This window comes from Camelus bactrianus, chromosome 9 (genome assembly GCF_048773025.1).
Source record: "Camelus bactrianus isolate YW-2024 breed Bactrian camel chromosome 9, ASM4877302v1, whole genome shotgun sequence".
Lineage (NCBI taxonomy): Eukaryota > Metazoa > Chordata > Mammalia > Artiodactyla > Camelidae > Camelus > Camelus bactrianus.
The window spans coordinates 69,229,906-69,250,109 of record NC_133547.1 but is presented as its reverse complement, the minus strand read 5'-3'; the positions used below and the strand labels follow the sequence as shown (position 1 = coordinate 69,250,109).

Here is a 20,204-nt window from a genome sequence, read left to right as displayed (position 1 = left end):
GCCGCTTGAGATGGATCCCTCCGCCCACTTGAGCCCGCCCCCCCTAGAGCGCAGGACCCAATCCCGCCACAGGGATCACAGACTTCCTGTTCCTTCCGCTCTTAATCCCCGCCGTAGTCCCGCCTCCTCATGGAAAGAACTAGGTAGCAAAGGAACTATTTTCCCATCGTAATCTCTGAGCGCTGCTTTTAGAAAGCGGAAGGAGACAGAGGATTATAGAACGTCTTATTAGTACCTGCGTGGTGTCATGGGAACCTGGAGGGTGGGGTCAAAGGGCGTGAAAACCGGGCCCCATCCCCTACGGAGCTAGGAGGAGTTACAAGAGTGAAAGAAACGTGCGGAAAGGGACGGAAGGTGGCTTGGATAAGCAAGTGCTTATCTGGTGTCCTGCGAATAATAAATAAATGCTTTTTGGACAGTACAGGATAAGGTTAAAGCAGCTAACCAGTACTGCACACTAACTGTGCCCTGAACACTAAATTTGCATCATTGATTCAATTATTAACAGAATCGCTATGAATGCACCTTATTTGCATCATTTTTCATCATTGTTTTAATTATTAATAGGATTGCTGTGACTGCACCACATAGCTTAATTTGTGGAATGCAGTCAAAGCAATAGTTTGAGGAAAATTTCTCGCCTTAAATACATTAGAAAACAAGAAAGCCTAAACATTATGATAAGAGAAATTAATACAATTAAAATACGGTTGGGTTGGTTGACTCAACAGCTTTTTTTTTTTTTAATCAATTAATTCCTAGAACATTTTCTAAAAGACACAAAATGAACTACGATATTTCAGGTGTGGAAGAAATACCTAATGCTGGAAAAGTCATGGAGAAATAAAAAGATCAGTGCTTAAGCCAGGGGTTGTGGGTGAGGAAAGATGAATAGCTAGAGCACAGAGGATTTGGGGGCAGTGAAAATATTCTGAATGGTAACATAATGATGGATACATGTCACTATACAGTTGTCCAAACCCATAGAATGTATAACACAAAAGTGAACTCCAAAGTAGACTATGGACTTCGGGTGATTATGATGTGTCAATACAGGTGCATTAATTGTTAACAAAGGTACCGCTCTTGTAGGGGATGTTGATAATAAGGGAGGCCATGCATGTGTGGAGCCAGGGGATATATGGGCAATCTGTGTACCTTCCCCTCAATTTTTCTGTGAACCTAAAACTGCTCCAAAAAATAAGTTCTTAAAAAGAAAAAAATCCTTAGAAATATCTTCTAGACCTTCAGGTAGATAAGGATTTCTTAAATAGGACACCAAGTGTACTAATATAAAAGAAACTATTGAAAAATTGAACTTCACTGTAATTTTTAAAGTCTGTTAATTAAAAGACAACATTAGGAAAGTGAAAAGGCATACATACCACAATCTGGGAGAAGGTATATGCAATACATATATCAGACAAAAAATCTTTTATCCAGAATATATAAAAAAAAACTCCCACAAATTAATAAGAAAAAGAAAACCTAATTTTGAAAAATTGATCAAAGTCTTGGAGAGGTACTGTACAAAAGAAAATATCCAAATGATCAACAAGCTTAGGGAAAGATGCTCACCATATCTGGTCATCAGGAAAATGCAAATTTAAATCATGAAACATTACTACATACCAACCAGAATGGCTAAAATTAAATGGACTGACAATAATACCAAGTGATGGGAAGAATATGGAGCAGCTGGAACACTCATAACTTTTTTTTTTCTTTTTACAGTGTTTTTTTTTTAAATTGAAGTATAGTTGCTGTACAATATTATACATTACAAGTATACAATATAGTGATTCACAATTTTTAAAGGTTACATTCCAGTTATAGTTATTATAAAATCCTAGCTGTATTCCCCAGGTTGTACAATATACCCTTTTAGCTTATTTTATACCTAATAGTTTACACCTCTTATACCCCTACCCCTATGTTTCTCCTCCCCTCTGCCCGCTGGTAACCACTAGTTTGTTCTCTATATCTGTAAGCCTGCTTCTTTTTTGTTTTATTCACTAATTTGTTATGTTTTTTAGATTCCACACATAAGTGATATCATGTAGATTTTTCTTTCTCTGTCTGACATTTCACTTAGCATAATGCTTTCCACAGCCATCCATATTGCTGCAAATGGCAACATTTCCTTCTTTTGTATGGCTGAGTAGTATTCCACTGTATGTATATAATTACATCTTCTTTTTCCATTCATCTGTTAATGAATGGATAGGTTGCTTAGATTGCTTTCGTATTTGGCAATTGTAAATAATGCTGCTATGAACATTGGGGTGTGTATATATTATGAATTAGTGCTTTTTTTTTTTTTGGATATATACCAAGGAGTGGAATTGCTGGATTATATGGTAGCTATATTTTTAGTTTTTTGAGAAACCTCTATACTGTTTTCCACACTACCTGCATCAATTTACATTCCCACCAGCAGTATACAAGAGTTCCCTTTTCTTTGCATCCTCTTTTGTTATTTGTGTGGAACTTCATAGCTTCTTCATGGAAGTTTAAATTGGTATAGCCACTTTTGAAAATTGTTTGACCATGTCTAATATATATATACATTCTGTGACTGAGAAATTTTAATGCTGGGTACCAAACAGAAATGCTTGATAAAAGACATGTACAGGAATGTGCTTAGCAACATCATTTATAATAACTCTAAACTAGAAACAACTGAAATGTCCATCAGCAGTAGATGGATGAGTTGTGATATATTTATTCAGTGAAATACTATGGAACAGTGAAAATAATGAACCAACGCTCCACTCAATAACATGGATAATATGTCTCACAGAAATAATGTTGAACAAAAAATGTCAGACAAAATAAACCAGACTGTGTGATTTCACTTACTGAATATTAAAAAAAAAAAAAAGTTAAACTAATCTATAGTAATGAATCTTGCTATGGTCTCTAACTAGTATATGAACTAGTTCCTCTGTTCTCCATGGTCCCCGCTCCCAGACTCCAGGTCAGTCATCCCATAGCATTCTCTGCTCCTGTTAATCTGCTGCCCTTGGGTAAAGTCCAAATTCTTGCCCTACATTTAAAGTCCTCAGAACTCACCAGCTGAGTATCTAGGTTTCGTGGTGATCACCTCTTTATAAGACATAGGTTTGTAATATCATTTTTATAAAGAGAATAGGATAACTGAGTCTATCATGGTTGATGGAAGGATTCATAAAACATGCATCTTTTAAATAAATTAAAATAAAATAATTTTTAAAAATTTTAGAACAAAAAAGTTAAAAATAAAAATAATAAATTAATTTTAAAAAACATGCAACTTCACCCACATATGTGCCACTGCTTGTAGTACTGCTACTTGTTTGTGCCCTCCAAACACAGGGACTGATTCATTCTATTTTGCATGAGTTTTACTTCTTAAAAAAAAGTTTAAAAAGGAGAAAAACCCGTTGTATGTTTATAACTATATACCCTGCATTATTGATTTTATTTCTGATGGGAAGGAAGTGCCATTTTGACTCAGCTTTGATGAGATCCAAATAATCTGCTTGCCTTTGCAGATTTTACAAAATTGTATGGAACACTTCAATAAATTGCCAAGGCCCCTCCCAGGGCCTTGGTAAGGGCCCAGAAAGTGAGAGGTCCTGATGCTTGAGTTTCATCACAGTGAATATACCTCTGCTTCTCTCATATTATTCCCTTACTGGTACAAAGTTCAGCCAGAATGGTCTTTGACATTTCCCAGAAATAAGCACTTTCTCTCCTTATTTCCTGCCCATGCCACTCCCTCCTTCACTTTGTCTACTTATTCCCAGGAGGTATGGCTTCCCCCTCAAGCCTCTTAAGTGAGGGTGACTTTTCCTTTGTACCCCTCAACCACTGGGTCTAGAGGTGGGACATGCATCCTCCTTGTTCTTCATCACTCTTCCCAGACCACTGCCTTTTTCTCATTCCCAAAACCTCCATCTACCTTGAAATTTATTCACTCACGGTTCAGGTGGCTAGAAGTCCATAGTCAGGGTGTCGACAGAGTCATGCTGTGCCTAAGGCTCTAGGGAAGAATCATTCCTTGCCTCTTTCAGCTTCTGGTGGCCCTAGGCATTCCTTGGCTTGAGGCAGCATCACTCCAGTCTCAGCCTCCATCTTCACATGGCCTTCTTCTCTCTGTATCTGTGTCCTCTCCTCCTCTTATAAAGATACCAGTCAAGTCATTGGATTCAGGATAAGTCTGAATCCAATGATATCATCTTGAGATCTCCAACTAATTACATTCACAAAAGTCTTCTTTCCAAAAAAATTCACATTCCGAGGTTCTGGGTGGAGGTGAATTTGGAGGGGACACTATTCAACCCTCTATACTTCTTTATCAGGAAGGACTTCTTTTACAACCAATCTGAAATAGCACTCCCTCCATCCGAACTGCTCATCCCTCTACCCTACTCTGTTGTTTTTCCATAGCATTTATTATCAGTTGACATTCTTTGTAGTTATTTATTGTCTGTCTCCCTGCACTTGATTTTGAGTTTCTGGGAGAAACAATTTTGTCTGTATTGCTTATAGCCGTATTCCCACTGCCCAAACTAAGTGCCAGTATGTATGCAGTAAGTTAAGTGCTGAATCAGTGAATTACAGTCACAGACTGGGTGGGTCCTGGCCTCTGCAGGCCCAGCACAGGTTTTCTCTCAGCCTCAGCATCTCCATATCCATCCAGCCAGTAGAGGTTATTTTCTGCTTGGAATTAGAGCTCACCTCGTCTATTTGCCACCTCACATTTCTCTCAATAAACATGCAATGTCCCCAGTTAAAATGGAAACAGCTTGAGGTCTGTGGGCTTCATGCTTTGGACAGATAGCCAGTCAGTGAGCAAGCTGATGGAGAAAATGAAAATGCTTGCTTCTCCTAACTACTCATTCTCATTCTCGGTGAGTGTCCACATGAACTGTGTTCAGTTCTTCCTTAGGTTGGGATTCAAAGTTTATCGTGATCACAGCCTTGGCTACAGTAAAGATTATTTGGTCCAAGGTTTGGAGAACATAAGTTAGAGGGTTTGCTCCTATTGTAGACTTGACTTTGATGTGCTCCTTCTAGGTGTAGACTGTCTTCTGGCCATGTATCCCACCATGGCAGGCACACAATTAATGAATGAATGGATGGATGGATGGATGGATGGATGGATGGACAGACGGACTAGAACCAAATGGTTACCTCTGACACTTGCCTTCATTTCAAAGTAATGTAGACTAACATAACCTAAGACCACAGATATCTCACAGAAACATACATTAAGCACTATATAGTCACCGTTGAACAATGCAGGGGTTAGGGTCGCTGACCCCCCACCCCTGCAGCAGCTAAAAATCCATGTACAAGTTACAGTTGGCCCTCCATGTATGCTGTTCCTCCTTATATGTGGTTCCTCTATATCCCTTCCTTATCTGTGGTTCTCCATCCTCAGATTTGACCAACAGCAGATAGTATAGTATAGCCGTGTTTATTATTAAAAACACCCATATGTAAGTGGACCCTGTAGTTCAAACCTATGTTGTTCAAGGGTCAACTGTATTTTTTCAAGAGTGCTTTCTCTTCATCAACATGAAGGATGTAAGGACAAAACACACAAAGAAGTCTTGCTGATATTTTGCTTCTTTCAATGACTTTGCAATTAGAATGAGGTGGATGAGTCAGTTTTAAAAAGTAGTAAGTGAAAAGAGCAGAACTAATGAGGCAGTATAGTGATTACATTGTGAGGAGTGTGTTCGGAAGCTCAACCAATGCCAATCAGGCCACTAAAGGCTGCAGAAGACACAATATTGTAAACTGACTATACCTCAATAAAAAATATATAATATATAAAAATTAAAAGATAAAAGCTGCAGAAGAGGTAAAAGTGAAGTAATTACATGAGGTGCAAGGTATGGGGTGGTCTGGATAATCCCACTACTACAAGAAGGGGCTTAGTTTGTTAACCTGTTGTTTGGGTAGAACCATTGCAGACGCAGCAACCAATTCTGTGCCCAGAGCAGAATCTCTGACCATGAACCATAGTCCTGCGTTATATAGAATATCTCACGTTGGTAGGGTAAGTGTCAAAACACGCAGAGAGATTATGGCAAGTAAATCAAATCCATGACATCAGTAATCGTGCTGAATTGAGGAATAAGTTTCTGATCATTGTGATATTTGTTATTTAACATATTTGAAATAGTTCAGATAGCTCAATTAGAGGATTAGAGGATCTGATACTTTGAATTTAATTTAAAATGCTTAAAGGAATTTGAAATTAGATCTGTGGTTTTAATTTTAAAATGCTAAGAAAATTTAATTAAGTTTGTAAACAATAAAAGATTTTGATTGATTAAATCTCTGAGTTTAGACTTGGATATGTTAGTATTTGAATGCTTAGGAAGATTTCATCAGACTATAGGTCTTTCATATTAGCTATTGAAAGTGTTTGTGCAAATCAAACAGATTAAATATGTGTTTTTCCTTGAAAATGCCTACAGAAATTAGATTAAGTATGTGAGCAATGTTTAGGGTTTAACCCATTACGTTTTGAATTAATCAAGCATCAATCAAGAATTAAGCAAAATAAGTGTTCAAATTTATATACAAAACCAATCGCTTTGTAGTTAAGACAAGATCTGTAAACTGATCTTGAAGACACAAGACAAATTCGACTTTTAGATGTACAGCTTTAATAACTAAGATATTATTTAAAGCACCAGGAACTGTAAGAAACACAGTGCACAAAAGCCCCAGTCAGACGTCAAAACCCGGACAGCATCCATTCATGTCAGCCCAAGATGAGAAAGTCTGAGCACCTGGCCCTGAGACATAAGGGACTTATCACACACTGTAAAGCAGAGTTTATTCTTCACTCCTCTGTGCTGATGGGGATGGGGAGGTATAGCAATGAGGTGAGGAGTTGTGCCTGGAGACTCATCCCTTAGCTGGGAGCAAAGATGGAAGAGGGCCCATATGACTGGGGTGCTCAGCTGGCAGAGTGCGGACAGCTGAATCTCAGCTCCAGGGGTTATATCCAAAGACATGGGTAGAAGAGCCAGTGATGGGCAGATGAGGCTCCTGCTAGTCTGCGAGTGAAGTTGTAAGGGAATTCTGTTGGGTCCCTGCAGATTACTATTTTTTTTTTAATTTACTTTTAAACTTACATACAGTAAAATGTACTCTTTTTGGTGTATCATTTTGACAAAGTCAAGTATACAACCATCGCCACATTTAGGATACAGAACAGTTCCATCAGCCCCCAATTCCCTCATGCTATCCCTTTATAGTCAACACCCCCACCCTCCAAACTTCACCCCTGACAACCATGGGTCTGCCCTCCATTCCCCCAGCTTTACTTTTTCCAGAATATCATTAAATAGAATTACCCAGCCTTTAAGTCTGGCTTCTTCACTTAGCACAATGCTTTTGAGATGCACATTATTTTAAATGCCTGTAGAATATTCTGCAAAGGATTGATCATCCATTCCACCACCCAGCCCCCTCTGGACAAGGATATTTTAAAATATTTGTCAGCTGTCTGCATGCTTACTTTTGAAGGCTTCCCTACAGCATTTCAAACATTAAAAGGCAGCCATTTTTCATTGAAGATAATTTTTTTTTCTTGTAACTTTTTGGGGAAAAGAACTTTGGAATTGCTTTTGAAATTATTTGATTATTTTGTGATTGTCTATGACTCTTCACTAATTATCATGAGAAAAATATTTTTAAAAGTAAATACTGGAAGTGTCTGAGAGATCAGATTGCTGTCAGAAAAAGTTCATGTGATCTGTATGTATTAAACATAGTAATATTGCATTTTAAAAGAATTGTCTGAAGAGAGCAGACATGGCCCATCAAGGACATGACGAACATGGTCACAGTAAAATGAAACTTCCAGATTATAAACAATGCAAGATAGAAGGGACATCATTAAAAACTGTCCAGGAGAAGCTGACTGCACAAGGGTTAAGGGACCCATGGGGCCGCAGAGCAGCTTGGAGATACATGGGTGGCTTTGCAAATAATATTTCCTTTGTTGGTGCAACATTAAAAGGATTCAAATGGGGATTTGCTGCATGTGTGGTAGCTGCAGAAGCTGAATATTACCTGGAGTCCCAGAAAAAAAGATTAGCAGCATCACTGAAGATAATACCTGGAAGTATCTTTTAAAGTGGTTTCTTAACTCTTATAAAAAGGAGATTTCTTCACTGTAGCCAACTGGTCTGTGTGTTTGTCCTTTAAAGAATACTAGTAATATTTAATAAAATAAGAAAACATGTTTAAAAAAAGTAAATACTGGATTCACAGTTCACAGGATTGTAGAGACATTTCATTACATTTATTAATTTTTTATTTTGCAACTTTCTTATGTTAGAGCCAACATCCTTTTTTCAAGTCTCAAACATTTCTGTAGATCCCTGGAAAGCTCACAGACCCTGAGCACCATGCCCCAAGTTCCTGACAGAGTCCCACAAGAATGTCATAGCTGAAGGCAACACGGTGCCAACCTACACCAGTGAGAGAAGAGAATGGAAGACTGCTTTCTCTGAATCATAATAATGCCCTTCCAAAAAGAAAAAGAAAAAAGAAAAAGAAAAAAAAATGGCACAATAATTCTTTTCTAAGATTTTTTTTATCTCACAAACATAGACTGTGTAAAAATGTATGTGCAAATTTGTTCTTTGTAGCAATATTGGTAATAGTACTGGTAAGAGTATATCCATAAGGGATTGCTTCATCTGTGGTACATCACACAGTGGAATACTGTACAGCCATGAAAAGGGGTGAGGTAGATCTATACATGCGAACAGCAAAATTTTCCCAACTAAGTGAAAGCACAAGTCACAAAAAAGAATGTATAATCTGACTATATTTCTGTAAAATAAAAATCATTATGATTTTAAAATGTTAGTAAATGCACAGGAAAAAAAAATGGAAAGATACATGCCAAATTTAACTATGGTTACCTCCAAGGGAGGAAAAAGTTTTTTATGTATGTATGTGTATGCGGTTGAAGGGAGGTTTTCGCTATTTACTTTTATGTAACATTTGAATTTACCATGAACATATATTAATTTGGTAATCAGGAAAAGTCACTAAATATTACTTTAGACGATCCAAACACAAGCAGGACTACTGAAAAATGTGAATTGATGTTCTGAATTTCCAAGCACATCGTGGATGAGCTTTAGACTGTTTCGGGGTTAGTGGGTTCCTTGTCCCCTTTTCTCAAGGTCAAAACAACCTAAACAAAAACTCCTCTTTCGCCTTCTTTCTACAGCCGAACACTCCCACCCAACGATAATCATTCACAAAAACCAAGATTATCTTGGAAAATAAGACTTTCCCACTGATTGAGAAGGGAAATTGGATAAAACTAGCATTCAAGTTCTACATGGTATCAAAAGAACTCCCAAACTAACTGACCGTGCATGTGCTCTGAAGAGACCCTCCTTGTCTGGGAAGGCCCTCGAATGCCAGCGGGTCAACATGGAGATAATATACTATGTAGATCAACACTCATGTATGAAGCACCATGTTTATGAGTTTTGGGGATGTGCTCATTAAAACATGGTACTGAGATGCTGTCTCAGAGATGTGGGAGACCAACAGAAGCTTACAGAGCCTTGGGTCAAAAAGGGTCTTGTGACAGAGACCGCTTGAGAACACGAGGCCGGTGATGGAGCTGGAAAGTAGCAAGTCCATCCATTCAGTGTCCCACCGGCCTTACAAAGTCAGCTGGTGATGAGCCTGTGGGCCCAAACTCGTTTGTGTCCAGGGCAGGCACAGTCTTGAGCTCCCACATCTGAGGAGCTGCTTGGATATGACAGGAGCTGGTCCAAGGGACACTGTGATGCTGAGGTGGCCCTGAGAGGCCTCTGCTTTCCCCCCATAATTGCTTCAAAAATTGTGAGTGTCCACACGGGTTCCCACAGTCACTTGTTCAGGACAAGCAGCAGAGAAGGCAGGAGAAGGGATGTTCTGTGGAACAAGTGGCTTGGCTTTTGTGGAGAACTAGCTGGTGTCTCATCCAGCTGCCTGGGTGCCACAGTCTGCCCACCACTTCTGCTCCCTTCAGGTGGTGGGAGGATGCAGGCTTCAGCCAGAGACGAGGCTGGCAGCCACCAGGTTGTTGCTTTCACCTCCCTGGGGCACAGCTGTCCTGGGAGAGGAGGGCTGAGGGAGCCAGGAAGCTCATTTGTAAAACGGGTTTCATTTTCTCACTTAACAGACACATCTGGTGCTTCTACTCCACCCTCTCTTCACATTTGAGGGGCCTCTTCTCCTCCCAGTTTAGGGAGCTTCAGGATGCTCTGAACCGGAGACCCTGACCCCTTCCCTGCCTTGGGGCAGCAGACTCCACCTGCCTCCAAGGTGAGATGCTTTTTCAGAAGGGGGCAGGGGATGAGGGGGAAGGATTAAAAGGTGGAATGAAATATGGCGACACTTGCAAAGGGAAAGCAAACAAGGGGCTAAGGCAGCTTCCTGAGTTCACTAGAGGTGATCTTAACCTACGATCTAAATGGTTGGGAGACTCACCTGCTTTGGAAGGAGGGGCTCAAGGAGACCTGTGTTCAAGGCAAGGCCTGGCTTTCCTGGCTCACCAAGTCTACTTGAATGATCTGTGGTCCCCCATTGCCAGCTCTGCTTCACGTACCTCTTCAACATCTTGTCTCTGTAAAGAGCATCCTTGAAACCGCCCTCATCACCGCTGGGAAGCGCCCTCTTTCCTCTGGCTAGAACCTGGCATAAACGCTTTTCTATCTCACTCAGTCCTGGTGGCCATCGGTCTCGGTTAGTGGCCCCTTCCACACTGAAAACTCTCCATACATTTCTTTTAAAACCTTTTATTCAATAATATATACTTTTAAAATTATAATATGTAACCGCCCTTCATGCCACATACCCCCCGTGCCCCCACTGTGGAGTCTGTGGTCGGCTAGTTAACGTGGTCTGCTGGAAAACAGGTGGCCACGGGATGAGCCAGGGGCACGGGGGGAGCAACAGTAACCAACAACCATTTTGCATACCCTTCACATTTCCCATGCTTTCTGGGTCAGGAGGAAGTCAACAGGAAGCCAAAGGCGTGTGAACCTTTTACATTCGGAAGTGAGGTTTGATATACGGTGGTGGGCTGCCCTTCGGTTGGTCTAGTTCGTGCTTGCCAAACCTGCCACCATTTTGTGTCTGCTCACGGAACGTGATCTCTCTACACACGTTAAGACGTTTGATTTGGTTCTTGTTCTGCTTATGGAAAAGTGGGAGGAACCGCAACAGACCTGGGGAGAGATGGGAGGAGGGGAAAGACGGCATTAATCAATCTGACTGGGAGTGAGAACAGGTCTCCACTGGCTGGTGGCTCCCTTCTCCAGGGGAGTGCTGGGAATAGTATGCAAGCCCAACTTGCCCATGGCAGTTTGTGGGAAATCAGGTAAGAACCGATTTTACGATTTCAGGTTTCAAGTAGTACCCTTTTCCTTCCTCTTCTGATCACCACTAACGGGCAGTCTTTGTCCCAGCCTTGCTGTGACCCACTCCCTCCCTTTCTCTCAGTCCAGGAAGCTGATTTAGAAGCTCCATAGTCTCCTGACCATTCTGTGCAAGCCAAGCTACCAAGTTCAGCAGATCCGCATGACCTGATTTACAGAGGACACCTTGGGACCAAGACTCAGATGACTGTTTTTACACAGGGTAAGGGTCCAGTCCAAGAGAGCTCAAGTATTTTTAACTCTTCCCTGGAAGTGGCTGTCAGGCTTGGCCTGAAAACCTCATTTCTCCTTCCATGTCCAGCACAGCAGAGTGGGTGGTGAGATGCCAGAATTCTAGAAGCAGCATCTCAGGATGGTACGAGAGCATTGGCAGAAGGGACTATGCACCTGGGAAACTGTCACACAGAAACACTTCATGACTCAAAGTTCCTTTGGGCAAAGGAAGGGTTCTACTGCTTAGTACCTGAGAAAGGCTGCATGGTGCATATGGTTAAGAAAGAAATGACTCTTCAGCAGATGATTTTCAAGCTTTCAACTCCACAGAGGGATCAGTGAGAAACAAGCACACTAATGAAAGACACCACCATCTGCCAAACAACAGCATGTGCCTACTTGCGTTGCAAGGAATGGAGCTGGGGAGAGGTTTTCATAAATGCAGACACCCTGCCACAGTGGTTAAAGTCGTGCAATGAAATGGTCAACCCCCAGCAGCAGGTTCTGAGTGGTGTAACTCAGAAGCAAGAAGCAGAACAATCCCCACCACACCACCCTAGTCCTGCCTCTTGCTAAAGGAAAGTCATCACACCAAGGTAATTAACTGCAACCACCCACCCACATCTTTGCAGTTCAAAGTTTATCCCTCCTCTCCCCCAAGACACAGGAAATACAAGTTTAAGGTCCTTATGGCAGTGGCTTGTCTCCCACTTGGGAAGGCTGGTGATTATCAACATTTTTATTTATGAAAACAGAATTTAACATAGCATTTTTCTTTCCTCTAAGGGCAGCAGCACATAAATCATACATCAGTCATCCAGTGATACAAAGAGGTGGCCAATTGAGTCTGAAGTAGTCATTAGTAAAAGATCACAACCCAGGCAGTGTTGCTTTTCTGCAAACAGAAGGAAATGGCTCCATGGTTCTCGAAGATTTATCCAAGCTTTCCACTGGGTGTAAGATTTCTGTCCCAACCTCTTAGTCACCATTTACAGCAAAAAAAGCCAGCAAGTGAAAAACTGTTAATTTATTGATTCAATGAAAGTTTTTTTTTTTAAACAATCCCCAATACATGCAGTTCAGGATTAAGTATCACATTTGTAGCACATTGTTGAGTCTCTACACAAAAGTATGCATCACCTGTATAATCCCCTCACATCACGTTCCCCAGCCTCTACAATACCTGGTTGGGGTCATTTTCATGGACACATCCATAGAGCTCCAAAGTGTATGTTATTACTGGTTTTCTTAGCCAGATGTTTCCCTGCCACCTCCCCTCTCCTCATCCCCACCCTGGGGTTAGTTTTTAACGGCAAGATACTAGTCTTAGATTAATTAATAAGCTTACTGACAGATTTGGCTTCTTGTGTGCTCACACGGACCCTGCTTTTGTTTTCAGGCTTATGTTCTCAATGACCTTGACTCTGATCAGTTACTATCCACTCCTATTAATTTGCAGGAGGGAAGTTTGCTTTTTCTTGTGAGTGCTCATGCAGTAACACAGGTTTCTAAACAAATCATTAATCTGAACTGGCATTAAAGGAAACTGTCAACGGGGCTCTCTCAGATCCATTTCAATGCATATATAAAAATTCTTCCAATTTTTGTGTCCCCAAATAATTTTGCGTCCATCCTCATCATAGCAGCACCTGGGAGAAGCTAAGTCATTTCCCTGAGTAGGCGCAGACTGAGGCCCACGGCTGCCAGCTCTCTCCGGGACTCAGCATTTGCCTCGAGAGCACCACCTTGCAGCCCCACTGGGACCAACCCTGGGGCAGTGCCCATCTCGGCACATCAGAGAACTTCAACTTTGTGCCCCCTAGCTTTCTCCTCTCAAGAAGTCCTGTTCCCTCCTCAAGATCTACTTTTTGACTGTTTTTACTGGTTCCCTTTCTTCTTTTAACACCCTCCTCTCCCATCCTCTCTCCCAGCGCCCAAGGATTACAAGCTCTTTTGTCTCCTGTAATCAATCAGTTGGAGAGTACTTTAATTCTCTGTGAGGGAATACATATGCTTTGAGCCTTGTTAGTACCGACCTGTTAGAGAAATGCCTGTTAGGAGACCAGTAGAGTGACTGATGTTCACGTGCCTCACAGAACTGGCAACTGGCACCCCTCTAACTAGTAAGAAGCCCCGGGAATGCTTGGTCCGCATTACACACCTGATGGCTTCTCCCACCTGGTACCTACCACAGGGATAGGGCAGGACAGGAGCAGGCCAGCTGACAAGATCCTGGGAAGAGTGAACTGCAAGCAAACCTGATGGAAATATTAACACTTCCTCAGTTCTACTCTCACCATGAGATTTCTCAGCTAAAGCAAAACCTTGCAGTTATGCTCATCGTGGCCAATAAACCATGATACACCCATCTGTATTTGGCACAGGAACCTTTTGTTCTCACCATACAGGTCTATGTTCTTGAACATAGGCAGTACCTGAGATGACAGTGTAACACTACCCTGTTCCCCACATTTTTTTGCTTTTCTTTAGGAAATAAGTCCTTATCATAGGCACTTTTAACCTGTTAAGGTAATGAAGCAAACAAAATGTCTAATGAAAATTACTGAGATGAATTTAAGAAATAATATGCCAACCCAAACAGATATTGGATGGGTGAATCTATCATAGCTTTGTCTAAATGTAAGACTAGATTCACACATGCACACACACACACAAACACACACAGGCATACTTTCATCCGTCGTTTGGAACTCTGCAAGACCGCCTTCTAACCCAGGTAAATACTCTAAATCTCAGGGGAGCTAGGTCCATCTGGACACAAAATGGTTTTGGTGATTGGTAAAAGAGGAAAGGTCTGGACTGGATTCAGTTCAGTTTGGGCAAGAACCACGCACAGCCAACCAGCCAGCAAGCTGAGTGTTAAGACCAGACCCAGAAGAGAGCACTTCAAACTCAGTTATGCTGTATGTCTAAGGCATGAGAGGTAAAAAGTATAGGTGGTGGAAAAGTAAACTACATGAATAAAAAGGAAGAACTACTCCTTTGCCAAGCCGCAGTCACAGCCCAAGGACAGGCAGGCCAGCTGTGTTTGCACCTACTACCTCATGACCAGAGGAGAGAGGCAGCAGTCAGTCACCTGACTCTTCTCCTCCAGATGCTTTTATTGCCTCTGGGGGACCCAAGAGAAAGAAATGGGGTTACCACTTCACCAAGACCATACAGTAGGCTAGCCTGCTTGGTCCAGACAGGAAACATTTAAAAAAAAAAAAAAAAAAAAGGTGGTGGGGAAAGGGAATGCGTGACAAAGCAGGAGATGGGTGGAGCAGGAAAGACACACAGTCGCACATCTCCCTGATAAATAACAACCAACAGTTTGGTGTTGCCTAAAAGGGAGCAATAGAAGGCTTTTGATAATCCAAAACACTGAGTTTCACTGCCTGACGTATCAATATGGGTTCAACCAAGAGCTCCTGTCTTGTCTGATATTCAGGTAGAACAAATGTACACATTAATACACAGAATGTGCAATGCAGGTAGGTAGCACTGGTACAAGAACCTTAACTGAATGCATTTCCTGGCTTTGGGATCTTATCTTTCATCTGTAACCTATAATAAAAGTTTTATTTGTATTTTTAGTCCCCACCGACCAAACAACAAAAATAGAATCTACATTTAGAGATAGGACCTGCTACCAATACCAATATGATTTTATTGGAATATGGAATGTAAACAGATGTTCTCAAACAACCTCACCTTATAAAAATGTATGGCATTATTAAATAGTTGATAAAGAAATCCTAAAGTGTGATGTGGTGGTAGACACCTTGACCTCTAGCCTAGGTGTATGAGGTCCCCACAGCTGTGGCATGGCTCTGCAGCTGGGGTCAGGGGATTGCTTGCAAACCATGTTGATGACAAGTCCCCAGAATGAAATCAGCCTATTTTTTATTTCCTTAAACAATATCTAGCTTCCTTTGCTAACATGAAGGCTAGCATAATGGATCCCAAGCTTTGACACTTGCCCCAGGAGCTCCACTCCCTTCCCCAAGCCCCTCACATGTTACTCTCTCTGATCACTTGGGTTATCTGCTGGTCCTGCCCACACAACTCCAGTCCCTGCATGTGAGAAAGACTTATCTTTGCCAACACATTCCTGTGTTAACTACCAGAGCTTAAAAATGCAGATTACCCTGATTACAGTGGGAAACTGTTTCTCATGGGGCTAAAAAGGAACAAAGGGTGGGAAGGGAATATTTTTTTTCCACCCAATAGGCCTTTCTTGCCTAAATTCTAATAGGACTTTTTTTTCTCCCTCTCTGACTTCCCTGAAGACTGACTTTCCAGCTTTAGTTATGGTTGTGAACAGAAAATCTTTGTTTCTGAGATGTGCATTAAAGTAAGTGCACACACAGGGATGTGCTGGGAAATAGTGAGGTTTCCTTATAAGGCTGGGAAAAAAAAAGCTACATAAAAAAATAGCAACAAAGTTTTAAATTAGGCAAATCAACAAAGGTTACGGTGAGCTCCAAGTTATGCACTTAGCATCCAACTTTTGATGAGACAGACGGACCTGTTCATGGCATCACAAGGTTTAAAGTGATGCCTCCTGACCCATCAAAGGGGACTCTTGTGAGAGTGACTGCAGTTTTTTCCCAAATGAATACACTTGGAAGAAAACTGCAGGGATGAAGGTACATTTCCTAGAGAGCTCATGTCATTAAAAAAAAATACATAAAACATGAATTTGTAAAAGAGCTTTAAAAAAAAATACTGTCACTGTTTTAATATCTCCTTTTCATAAATGAGGCTGGTGTGTCAGAATAGACTGCTGATGCTTTGCTAAAACTTGAGCCTGAATCTCACCAAAAGAAACCCAGACCACAGTGGAATAGATAGGAAGTCAGATATTCAGAGCTTGTTGACTGAACGGGTTAATTCAACAGTGGTCTCCTGTTAAATAAAGGTAAACGTGCAACAACTCCGAGTCTCTCGTCTCCCATATGCATTCCAAAGGGAGAGGCCCCTCAGATCCTCAACTATGTGCATCGTCAGGCTACCAGAACGGCAGCTCCCTGTAGACTAGTACTGGGGAGTTTCTTTCTTTTTGACAGACTTTTAGGTCTTTACTCTTCTTTGCGTTTAGAAGGAATGGCTAGAATTTCTTTTTATCACACTGTAGTTTTCCTTCAAGGTTTGTGTTTGGTTGGTTGGTTTTATTGGCAAGCATCAATGCCGCATTACCCGTCGCTTTCCAGTCTTCATCGGGCCGCCGTGAGACCACTGGAAAGTACAGCATTATCTGCACAAGGCTGGGACTGCTCCTTCACCACAGGGTCTGTAAGAAACAGGAGAGTCAGCCAGTGTAGGGGAAAACATCATGACAGACCCAACCCCGTTCCACAGTGAGATCGAGATAGGCCGCCAGGAAGTCAGGGTCAGGAGGGCAACAGAAATTACAGACACTGAGATGATCAGGGAAATGCTAGTACAGTCAACTTGTATACTTCTTCAGAGTACAAGTTCAACTGCTGAGACTCAGGGAAAAGAGGCACAGAATCACACATCTGCCACTGTGCAAAATGTCTACTAACTTCTTACGTGTTATTTTCCTTGAATATTAATATCATATCCAACTCATGATTTCTTTAAAGCATGTTAGACAATAAACACTTTGGAGGAAAGGGTGAACAAAAGGAACCATTAGACCTATCAATTAAAAAAAAAAAAAAGAAGACCTATCAATTTTAAGCAACAGTATAAAAGTTTTTTATAGAAGTACAGTATATATTCAGAAAATCAGAAAGATTATGATTTACATAATCAGTGTACTGGAAGAATGAAGGGTAAGACCTTCTAAATTTGCTGTCTACTAATGCTTAAGGGCCAGTAGGTTCAAGACTATTATCTTGAGAGGGGGATAAAGGAAAAGGAATGAGAGTACATTTTCATCTCACTTCTGAGAGAAACGGAGCAGGTCACTTAAACTCCCTTACTCTCGGTATCCTCTGTGACTGGACTAAATGACCTCATGTTGCCTGAAATAAGAGGAAAGTCTGAGACACACTTTATCAGCAGGGAAAACTATATGCACACAGACAGATACGCAACCACATAAACTGAATATATACACATCCTGTGAAGTGAAACACCTAAGAAGTTGGTAATTCAGAGAGGATTTTAGTGAGATCTTTCCATACTTGCTTTCCTTTCCTCAAATTCTTTCTTTTTATTTAACTTACTTCCTTCTTTAAAAATACACTATGGTCATCTTATTACTTCCAACTAATCACTTATTTTTTCTGAGGGGGAAAAACCTTTGATTAGATTTCCACACAAATGTATATATTTGAAAACAAAATTTTAGATACTTGTGATCCATCAACTCAGGGTCAAGGGCAACAAACAGGCCAGACTCAAGGGAGCTACAGTGGGGAACAAGCAAACATCTTTGGGCATCAAGAAGCAGATCTGCAGAGTTCTCAACAGCCTAGAACTAATGAGACCAAATCCCAAGGACGAGTCATCCAAACACTCAGAATTATCCTGACTGTCCTCAGTGATAAAGGGTGGAAGAATTTCCCTTTGACAATCAGGCCCCGGAGACTCACAGAAGTACGGGTGCTCCATGGCCTCTTTGGCAGTCAGTCTCTGTTGATGGTCATATCGCAGAAGTTTGTCCAGAAGATCTAGGGCCTCGGGGCTGACGAGATGCCTGTTCTCACTATGGATAAAGTTTTCCCAGCGTTTCCGTGAATGTCTGACAAAAAGAGGAAAGCATTAGTGTCCTGAGGTTAAGTTAAACAAGAATCCTTACATATTAGGGCTAAAGCCAACAATGTCTTAAAACACTGTGCTGATTACAAGCTCATTAAATCTCATTCTTACCAGTACCTGCCTCACTCCCCAGTTATGATTATAGCATCCTTAAACAAAACAGTGCCGACTGATAAATAGAATTGATTACAACTTCTACATCTGATTTAGGACTTTGTGGAACCTCTCTAGATAATTTTCTAGGTAATTTCTAGATAACGCTCCAGGCTTTTAGTCAATTCTGGGTGAAGCATGGAGATGGAAATGGTGAAAGTTGTCCACACATTTACTTTTCAACACTACTGTACTGTATCTGAAAAATGTGCTTTAAAATTTGCTCCCTTATTCAAAATCCATTACACAGAACAAGAAAAAACTATAAATCTCTTATTCAAAGAAGAATCACAGCTTTCTAAGATTTTTCATTAAAATAAGCATATGCTGTCCAGAAAGCTTTTTTCTGTTACATGATTGTCTCTCATTTTCTACCGATAAACAGGTTATTTCTTACAGAAGTAAAATGATTAGAAGACACATGTAAACAATGCCCAATTATCTCATGATAAGATAAAAAAAAATACAGATGGGGAAAAAAGAGTATTTCAATTCTGGTATGAGCAGAAAGGGGAAAGAGCTTTAAAAAGTGATTTTGGCTAACCTTTCCACTTCTGATATGGGTAAGTTAAAACCCTCTTTCTTTCTCTCTCTTACTTACTGTCCCAGGATATCGTTGAAGTGCGGATCTAGGTCTATGTGATACTTCTTCAGATACCCATACAGCTCGTCTGTACCCAGAACCTTTGCAATGCGAACAAGCTGAAACACAAAACAAACTGACCAAATCACTGAGCACAGAACTCACTGCAAGCCCACGGGGATGCTGGATCAAGAAATTAGGAGACTTCCACATCACTAAATCTCCAGGGACTAGATACAGATCCAAGCCTGGGGCAGACAGGCAGCAAACCACAGATAGGAAGTTTACATGAATGCAAATTTCCAAAATGCCTTTAAAATGGTAACACAACTTATGACAATAATCTTCTAGAAGCTGATGATTATGGGGGCATAAAATCTAATGACCAGAATCCTGTTTTATTAGACAAGGAGGTACATGACTTCATAAACTCACTTTGGAAGTTGGGCATAACACAGTACTATCTGTCTCTATCTTTGGAGATTGGCTAACCACAGACAAGATTTTGTGAAATTTTTTACCCTGAAGAAAAGCTCATATGCAGACACAGAGTGATTTTTAGTGCCTCAAGGACAGCATCCCTTATCAAGATGCTATTTTCTTGGCATCTGCCCCAAAGTAGATAGGATCCAGACAGTGCTTGCTTACCTGGTCATAGTTATCCTGTCCATGAAAGAAGGGCTCCTTTCGAAAGATCATGCTCGCTAACATACAGCCCAAACTCCACATGTCCAAGCTATAATCATACATCTGAGGAAATAAAGACAACCAGTCAGTCAAGGATGTTACAAATGCCATTTTTCTGATCTGAGTTTCTAGTCTTTAGTTGACCTTTGTAGATATTTTTAAATTCAAAGTCAAAAAAAAAAAAAAAAAAAGGCTGAGAAAAATCTGTAATTAATCATTTTGCAGTAGAATAGACTGGATTTTGAATATATCCAAATCCAAATCAACTAAATAAAAACCAGGCTTTTTAAATAAAATGGCTTAAAGACTTAAACATAAGACAGGACACCATAAATCTCCTAGAACAGAAAAAGGCAAAACAT

The 20,204-nt window shown here is 40.8% G+C and overlaps 1 protein-coding gene across 3 annotated transcripts in view; it reads right to left on the bottom strand.

Moving 5' to 3' along the window:
* Nucleotides 1-10,813: 10,813 nt before the first annotated feature.
* CSNK2A2 (casein kinase 2 alpha 2) overlaps nt 10,814-20,204 on the bottom strand; it is a 38,433-nt gene continuing 29,042 nt past the window's right edge. For 2 of the 3 annotated variants that reach the window (XM_045504523.2, XM_010967258.3), the window contains 5 exons: nt 19,804-19,905; nt 19,174-19,274; nt 18,254-18,402; nt 16,887-16,980; nt 10,814-11,261 (listed from right to left, as the gene is read on the bottom strand). In XM_045504523.2, coding sequence (XP_045360479.1) covers nt 16,904-16,980; nt 18,254-18,402; nt 19,174-19,274; nt 19,804-19,905 — 429 coding nt within the window. In that variant the 3' untranslated portion in view covers nt 10,814-11,261; nt 16,887-16,903. Of the gene's footprint in view, nt 11,262-12,367; nt 16,981-18,253; nt 18,403-19,173; nt 19,275-19,803; nt 19,906-20,204 lie in introns of those variants that run through there. The other variant, XM_045504522.2, reaches the window with a different exon arrangement.